The sequence below is a fragment of the Blennius ocellaris genome (assembly GCF_963422515.1).
Source record: "Blennius ocellaris genome assembly, contig: SCAFFOLD_27, whole genome shotgun sequence".
Classification (NCBI taxonomy): Eukaryota; Metazoa; Chordata; class Actinopteri; order Blenniiformes; family Blenniidae; genus Blennius; species Blennius ocellaris.
The window spans coordinates 718-10,037 of record NW_027662186.1 but is presented as its reverse complement, the minus strand read 5'-3'; the positions used below and the strand labels follow the sequence as shown (position 1 = coordinate 10,037).

The 9,320-nt window shown below is 47.7% G+C and overlaps 1 protein-coding gene across 1 annotated transcript; it reads right to left on the bottom strand.

Annotated features, from left to right (window-relative positions):
- Positions 1 to 260: 260 nt before the first annotated feature.
- LOC308148143 (electron transfer flavoprotein-ubiquinone oxidoreductase, mitochondrial-like) lies at positions 261 to 8,998 on the bottom strand. The gene is made up of 3 exons (XM_080521579.1): positions 8,674 to 8,998; positions 8,148 to 8,369; positions 261 to 639 (listed from the first exon to the last, which is right to left on the bottom strand). The coding sequence occupies exons 1-3, from the start codon at positions 8,966 to 8,968 to the stop codon at positions 476 to 478; spliced, it is 681 nt and encodes a 226-aa protein (XP_080377705.1). The 5' UTR covers positions 8,969 to 8,998; the 3' UTR covers positions 261 to 475.
- Between the last annotated feature and the right edge of the window lie 322 nt (positions 8,999 to 9,320).

Sequence of the window (9,320 nt, the reverse complement as noted above, 5' to 3'; positions counted from 1 at the left end):
TGTAAGAAAGTGAAGTCTGACGAGTGCCTTCTATAATGGAAACCTGGCTAATACTAGCCTTCGAGTCGTCGACGAGGCCATCGTATGTGTGTGCGTGTGTGTAAACATTTCCATTTATTAGCCTCTGTTGAAACATAAATGAAAAGTTCAGTCAGGTGTTGATTATTGACCGTCCATCTGAAATATGTACAAGACTACGTGGAAAAAAGTTTTATTTAAAAGCAGAGTTTGAATTAATTTAAATGACAAAACAAAAACAGATCGAGTTTTTTCCTTTTCCATGGTCCTTTATGTTAAAACACATCTGATACAATTTACACCAAAATGATTTCAACATCCTGTTTACTGTTTGTAACCTCAAGCAGCTACAGAGTCGCTCGATAATAAGGCCATTTTTTTCCTTTTTTTACAGACACTAGCAAAAACTGAAGCCCTGAATTATTGCAAAGATAATATTTTCAAAAACACAAGAGGTTCACATTCCATTGTAGGCCGGCCCGCCACCGCCTTCGGGGACGACCCAGTTGATGTTCTGGCTCGGGTCCTTGATGTCGCAGGTTTTACAGTGAACACAGTTCTGAGCGTTGATCTGCAGTCTCTTCCCGTCTCCTGTTTCCATGGGAACGTACTCGTACACGCCTGAGAAGAACAAGCCAGCAGGAGAGTGGTGATGAAAAACCAGCTTCAAGTGAACACGTATTCACGTTTCTACTGCGATGTTGTGGAAGCTGTAGTTTACATGTTGGGCTGCAGAGGGAGCTGCTGTGTTTTTGTCATGAAACCACATGCCAGTACAGACAACATTTTTAAATAAATGATGCACTTATAAAGTAAACCCTTGAACATAATACTTTTGTGACAAATTAATTCAATGCTGACTCACCCATTGATAAAACAAAAGAAAGATTTTTGAGATGGATTTTCCAGAAAAGTCATTCACCTGAAGTGTCCATGTGAGATGCCACAGTGAGAAGAGATGAATTACCAGCAAATACAAATAAAACATAAGTACAACAAAAAGCTTAATGAAGTTGGAGTGATAAACTAAAACGTGTCGCTGAGACTCTGGAAGATTAGATGTTTTCAGTCACGTTGAGGATTTAAACAAACTGCTGCTTTACAGTGGGGAGAACAAGTATTTGATGCACTACTGATTTTTGAAGTATTCCCTCTTACAAAGCAAGTAGAGGTGTGTAATGTGTATCAGAGGTACTCTTCAACTGTGAGGGACACAATCTAAAACTAGAATGCAGAAAATCACACCTTTTAAATAATTCATTTCCATTGTATTCATGACAGAAGTATTTGATGGCCTATCAAGCAGTAACAGTTTAGGCTCCTGTTAGTTCGTCTTCAAGAAGCCCTCCTGTTCTCCACTCATTACCTGTATTAACTGCACCTGTTTGAACTCCTTACCTGTATAAGAGACACCTGTCCACACACTCCAACCTGTCCACAATGGCCGAGACCAGAGAGCTGTGCAAGGGCTTCAGGGATAAACCTGTAGACCTGCACAAGGCTGGGCTCCAGGACAAGAGGCAAGGGCTTCAGGGATAAACCTGTAGACCTGCACAAGGCTGGGCTCCAGGACAAGAGGCAAGGGCATCAGGGATAAACCTGTAGACCTGCACAAGGCTGGGCTCCAGGACAAGAGGCAAGGGCATCAGGGATAAACCTGTAGACCTGCACAAGGCTGGGCTCCAGGACAAGAGGCAAGGGCATGAGGGATACACCTGTAGACCTGCACAAGGCTGGGCTCCAGGACAAGAGGCAAGGGCATCAGGGATAAACCTGTAGACCTGCACAAGGCTGGGCTCCAGGACAAGAGGCAAGGGCATCAGGGATAAACCTGTAGACCTGCACAAGGCTGGGCTCCAGGACAAGAGGCAAGGGCATCAGGGATAAACCTGTAGACCTGCACAAGGCTGGGCTCCAGGACAAGAGGCAAGGGCATGAGGGATACACCTGTAGACCTGCACAAGGCTGGGCTCCAGGACAAGAGGCAAGGGCATCAGGGATAAACCTGTAGACCTGCACAAGGCTGGGCTCCAGGACAAGAGGCAAGGGCATCAGGGATAAACCTGTAGACCTGCACAAGGCTGGGCTCCAGGACAAGAGGCAAGGGCATGAGGGATACACCTGTAGACCTGCACAAGGCTGGGCTCCAGGACAAGAGGCAAGGGCATCAGGGATAAACCTGTAGACCTGCACAAGGCTGGGCTCCAGGACAAGAGGCAAGGGCATGAGGGATACACCTGTAGACCTGCACAAGGCTGGGCTCCAGGACAAGAGAAGCAGCTTGGTGGGAAGGCAACAACTGTTGGTGCAATTATCAGGAAATGGAAGAAGTTCAAGACGACGGTCGATCTCCCTCTGGAGCGCCATGCAAGATATGTCCTCGTGGGGCATCAATGATCATGAGGACAGTGAGGGATGAGGCCAGAACCACACGGCAGGACCTGGTCAATGACCTGGAGAGAGCTGGACCACAGTCTCTAAGAAAACCATCAGTAACACTCCGCCGTCATGGATTAATGTCCTGCACTGCACGCAAGGTCCTCCTGCTCAAGACAGCATGTCAAGGTCCTCCTGCTCAAGACAGCATGTCAAGGTCCTCCTGCTCAAGACAACATGTCAAGGTCCTCCTGCTCAAGACAGCATGTCAAGGTCCTCCTGCTCAGGCCAGCATGTCAAGGTCCTCCTGCTCAAGACAGCATGTCAAGGTCCTCCTGCTCAAGACAACATGTCAAGGTCCTGCTGCTCAAGACAGCATGTTAAGGTCCTTCTGCTCAGGCCAGCATGTCAAGGTCCTCCTGCTCAAGACAGCATGTCAAGGTCCTCCTGCTCAAGACAGCATGTCAAGGTCCTCCTGCTCAAGACAACATGTCAAGGTCCTCCTGCTCAAGACAGCATGTCAAGGTCCTCCTGCTCAGGCCAGCATGTCAAGGTCCTCCTGCTCAGGCCAGCATGTCAAGGTCCTCCTGCTCAAGACAACATGTCAAGGTCCTCCTGCTCAGGCCAGCATGTCAAGGTCCTCCTGCTCAGGCCAGCATGTCAAAGTCCTCCTGCTCAGGCCAGGATGTCAAGGACCTCCTGCTCAGGCCAGCATGTCAAGGCCCGTCTGAAGTTTGCCAATGACCATCCAGATGATCCAGAGGAGGAATGGGAGAAGGTCATGTGGTGTGATGAGACAACAGTGGAGCTTTTTGGTCTGAACTCCACTCGCCATGTTTGGAGAAAGAAGAAGGATGAGTACAACCCCAAGAACACCATCCAACTGTGAAGCATGGAGGTGAAACGTCTTTGTTTAGGGATGCTTTCTGCAAAGGGACGGGACGACTGACTGTATTGAGGCAGGCTGGATGAGGCCATGTATGGTGAGATCTGGGCCAACAATCTCCTTCCCTCGGTAAGAGCACTGAAGATGGTCTTCTCAAGGTCTCATCTCAAGGAAGCGTCTCAAGGTCCTGGAGTGGCTCCGTAGGAAGCCTCTCAAGGTCCTGGAGTGGCTCCGTAGGAAGCGTCTCAAGGTCCTGGAGTGGCCCAGCCAGTCTCCAGACCTGAACCCAATAGAAAATCTTTGGAGAGAGCAGAAAGTCTGTGTTGCCCAGCAACAGCCTGAAACCTGGACGCTCTGGAGAACATCCGTATGGAGGAGTGGCCTGAAACCTGAACCTCTGGAGAACATCTGTATGGAGGAGTGGCCTGAACCCTGGACGCTCTGGAGAACATCTGTATGGAGGAGTGGCCTGAACCCTGGACGCTCTGGAGAACATCTGTATGGAGGAGTGGCCTGAACGCTGGACGCTCTGGAGAACATCTGTATGGAGGAGTGGCCTGAAACCTGAAGCACTGGAGAACATCTGTATGGAGGAGTGGTCTGAAACCTGAAGCGCTGGAGAACATCTGTATGGAGGAGTGGCCTGAAACCTGAAGAACATCTGTATGGAGGAGTGGCCAGGACCCTGAACACTCTGGAGAACATCTGTATGGAGGAGTGGCCAGAACCCTGAACACTCTGGAGAACATCTGTATGGAGGAGTGGCCTGAACCCTGGACGCTCTGGAGAACATCTGTATGGAGGAGTGGCCTGAACCCTGGGCGATCTGGAGAACATCTGTATGGAGGAGTGGCCTGAAACCTGAAGCTCTGGAGAATATCTGTATGGAGGGGTGGCCAGAACCCTGAACACTCTGGAGAACATCTGCATGGAGGAGTGGCCAGAACCCTGAACGCTCTGGAGAACATCTGTATGGAGGAGTGGCCTGAAACCTGAAGCTCTGGAGAAAATCTGTATGGAGGGGTGGCCAGAACCCTGAACACTCTGGAGAACATCTGCATGGAGGAGTGGCCAGAACCCTGAACGCTCTGGAGAACATCTGTATGGAGGAGTGGCCTGAACCCTGGACGCTCTGGAGAACATCTGTATGGAGGAGTGGCCTGAAACCTGGACGCTCTGGAGAACATCCATATGGAGGAGTGGCCTGAACCCTGGACGCTCTGGAGAACATCCGTATGGAGGAGTGGCCAGAACCCTGAAGCTCTGGAGAACATCTGTATGGAGGAGTGGCCAGAACCCTGAAGCTCTGGAGAACATCTGTATGGAGGAGTGGCCTGAAACCTGAAGCTCTGGAGAAAATCTGTATGGAGGGGTGGCCAGAACCCTGAACACTCTGGAGAACATCTGCATGGAGGAGTGGCCAGAACCCTGAACGCTCTGGAGAACATCTGTATGGAGGAGTGGCCTGAACCCTGGACGCTCTGGAGAACATCTGTATGGAGGAGTGGCCTGAAACCTGGACGCTCTGGAGAACATCCATATGGAGGAGTGGCCTGAACCCTGGACGCTCTGGAGAACATCCGTATGGAGGAGTGGCCAGAACCCTGGACGCTCTGGAGAACATCTGTATGGAGGAGTGGCCTGAACCCTGGGCGATCTGGAGAAAATCTGTATGGAGGAGTGGCCTGAAACCTGAAGCTCTGGAGAATATCTGTATGGAGGAGTGGCCTGAAACCTGAAGCGCTGGAGAACATCTGTATGGAGGAGTGGCCTGAAACCTGAAGCTCTGGAGAACATCTGTATGGAGGAGTGGCCTGAAACCTGAAGCTCTGGAGAACATCTGTATGGAGGAGTGGCCTGAAACCTGAAGCGCTGGAGAACATCTGTATGGAGGAGTGGCCTGAAACCTGAAGCTCTGGAGAATATCTGTATGGAGGGGTGGCCAGAACCCTGAACACTCTGGAGAACATCTGCATGGAGGAGTGGCCAGAACCCTGAACGCTCTGGAGAACATCTGTATGGAGGAGTGGCCTGAAACCTGAAGCTCTGGAGAAAATCTGTATGGAGGGGTGGCCAGAACCCTGAACACTCTGGAGAACATCTGCATGGAGGAGTGGCCAGAACCCTGAACGCTCTGGAGAACATCTGTATGGAGGAGTGGCCTGAACCCTGGACGCTCTGGAGAACATCTGTATGGAGGAGTGGCCTGAAACCTGGACGCTCTGGAGAACATCCATATGGAGGAGTGGCCTGAACCCTGGACGCTCTGGAGAACATCCGTATGGAGGAGTGGCCAGAACCCTGAAGCTCTGGAGAACATCTGTATGGAGGAGTGGCCAGAACCCTGAAGCTCTGGAGAACATCTGTATGGAGGAGTGGCCTGAAACCTGAAGCTCTGGAGAACATCTGTATGAAGGAGTGGCCTGAAACCTGAAGCTCTGGAGAACATCTGTATGGAGGAGTGGCCTGAAACCTGAAGCTCTGGAGAACATCTGTATGAAGGAGTGGCCTGAAACCTGAAGCTCTGGAGAACATCTGTATGGAGGAGTGGCCTGAAACCTGGACGCTCTGGAGAACATCTGTATGGAGGAGTGGCCAGAATCCCTGCTGCAGTGCAAACCTGGTGAAGAGCTACAGGAAACATCTGATCTCTGGAATTGCAAACAAAGGTTTCTGTACCAAATATTGAGTTGTTTGTCTGATGTATCACATACTTCTTTCATGCAATACAATGGAAATTAATTATTTAAAAATCCTCTGTGACGTTCTGCATTCTAGTTTTAGATTGTGTCCCTCACAGTTGAAGAGTACCTTTGATACACATTACACACCTCTACATGCTTTGTAAGAGGGAAAACCTCAAAAATCAGCAGTGTATCAAATACTTGTTCATACGTAGCTGTATGTCACCGCCGTGACATACAGTGGGATAAAAAGTGAGATTAAACAAAGACGATACCAGGAGACCACAAAGTGTTGGTGGCCTCATAACGGTACACAATCCATGATGCTCAATTTAACAAGTGCGGGTTTTGAATAAAGATCGTTCAGGTTGAAGAAATATCCCCTCAAACAGGTAAGGAAACATGACAAATAGAATGAAAGCTGATTCAGGAGGTCTGAAATAATTCTGCCTCATTTCATTGTCAATAATTCCTCACCAGTAAACATTGCCTCAAAAAGCAACGTTTGATTTCTTTTCAGAAATGTTTGTAGTTATTCGTTATTCCATCTGAGCCTGGAAAACAGAGAGTTTTTATGATGAGACATTGAATTGAATTGTTCAAAATTTGATTCCATCCTCTTCTACATTTGTAAAGTTTTCTTTATTTATGAGAATCAGATAATTTATGTAATTGAAAAGTGATTCAACATTTTCTTAAGAAGATGCATAGAGGTTGATAAAGAAACTCAAAACCTCCTTCATTATACTTTTTGTTTATAAATTGAATATGGAATATGATGGTGGGGGTTCTCTCTCTCTTCAATCCACTGGGCTCTGGACCTTATATAAATACTCTCTGAGCTTTATTCACATAATATCTACCTGGATGTTCCTCCAGTGTTCTTGTGCTTCTTCGAACTGAACATGATCCATGAAACCGTGACGCAACTGAAGCAGTGATCTCAGTTGTCCTTTTCAATATGGTGGCGTCCACAAACTAGTATGTCGACAACCGCAAAGGAGTATGTCAGCGGCCGTACACCGCCATTTTTATACCGCACTGGTGAGGTTTCAGTTCTGGAGGAGCACGGTTGTATTGAGGATCATGTTCTCTTGCCTCCCACCGACAGTGACGCTGTAATTGTGCGTCGGAACAAAACATATTGCAAGTAGTACTGCCTCCCACCAACAGTGGCGCTGGGGTGGTGATTCAGAACAAAACAAGGCGGCGACCCGCAGGAAGCAGACATATTGCATGTAGTACTGCCTCCCACCAGCAGTGGCGCTGTGGTGGTGATTCGGATCAAAATGGCGGCGATCATAAGGAAGCGGACATATTGCCGGCCATCTTGGATTCCCCAATGACGGCCTCTCTATTAAAGCCAGGAGCATCAGCAGCTTCTGCAGCTCCACCTGGAGCAGGTAGTCCGCCATGTTGTTGATAAATGGCGTCACAGAGAGAAGAGAATTGCGGGGTTATAGGTCAATGACATTATCGTTTTCAGCTATTGTCCATCCATGTGTCAAAGTCAAGCCGGCGATTTAAAATATTACAATATCTCCACTCTGGAATCCGTTCTCCAAAAAACAAAACAGTTTACCGACAAGTGAAACGACGTGGTTACATGAAACAGCGGGGCCTGAAAATAGAAAATTTGGTCTGCTTCTGCAGGTTTCCTTGTTTAAAGGAAGGTTTTCTCTCCACCGTCTTCTAGGTTTGTTGACATGGAATAATTGAGTGTTTCTCTGTCATAATGCCTTGAATACGTTGCAATTTGTCCTGTGGCAGTTTTTCAGTTCAATTTATTGAGTGCAAACAGTGGAAGGATATTAAACACAGGCCAGATTGAACCGCCACCAATTCTGGAATTAGAGGAAAATGGTTTATAGTGAATCGGAACAAATGCTTCATGTCTGCAAAGCTTTAGAAATGTGCTGCTTACAGGCATTATGTTGTTCCACAAAGAATAATAGAAAATGAAAAGATAATAAAAGATGACACATTCCAACTGTTTTATTATTATTTTTTTTTTTATCTCTAAACCAGAAACAAAATGCACATAAAAACCACTTTAAAGTAAATATTATCCTTGTAATCTGTACTGATGTGGCTCTCAGTGTAACAAAGCCTGTAGCCCGTCGCCGTGGCAGCAGGACACACTTCCTCTTCTGGGTCCTCAGACAGACCAGTGAGGGACATACCTGCGGGGCAGAAGCGCTGCTCGGGCCCGTCGTAGATGGCCAGGTTGCGGCTGACGGGGACGCTGTCGTCCCGGAGGGTGAGGTGGGGGGGCTGGTCCCCCTCGTGGTTGGTGCCACTCAGAGCCACGGAGGAGAGCAGGTCGAAGCTTATCTTGCCGTCGGGCTTGGGATACTCGATGGGCGTGCAATCTTTAGCCGGCTTCAGCTGGCTCGCATCGGTGCCTTGAAACAAATTGAACACAGCAGGTTCTGAAATGTTGATTTTCCTGTTGCCATAACCTCAGACTTCTGCTCAGTGTGCCCTCATGGACGCTGCATCCAGCATCACTCACACTGTGAAGACTTTCTTCACGGTATCTGGTGGGTTCTGTGGCTGCTTGCCACATTTCAGTCCAATACGTTGCCTTTAGTTTCCTCACAATGGAACCTCTTGAACATCAGCATCATTCTTTTCATTGTATGACACGGACACAGCGAGAGACATTCTTCTCATACAACTACCCACGTAAACATTGGCCGGACTCACCGCAGTGTTTGAGTGTCCACGGCTCTTTTCCTCTGAGGATCCAGTAGAAGATGCCCGTGTAGATCATCCCGCCATACAGGCCAAAGTAGTTATGGAAGGATGGCCGGATGTTTCTCACCGAGTGCAGCTCCTTCCACACCCAGGAATCCTTCAGGGCGTCAGCGTACTCGGGCACATGAAGGCCTAAAATGCAGTTACAATAACAACTTCTTTCTTCACAATCTCTTGTTGATTTGAAACACCTCAATGATACCAACTTGGAGCAAAGGGGCGGAACATTCCAGAAATTTTCCATGGGAAGTTAAACTGAGGAACTTTGGAATTGTTAAATTTAAGTATCTATAAATAAGTGAATTGTAACTGAGCTGATGATGCACGTGGCCACCTGAATAAAGTAACTATCAATGATGAGTTTAAAAAGTGACTAAATAAGACGACAATCAAGCACAGACTGTTATGTTGAGGCCTGCATGACAGGTGGTCACATATTTTAACACAACAGACTAACTTTTAACTCACCAATTCATATTACCTACACATAGATTGGTCGTAATTACTTTCAGGGGATCAGAGGAAGTAAATGGCATGTAAAGTAATTTAAATGTGCATTTTAAAAACTTGTCATAATAAGGATTCCTCCTGAAGTA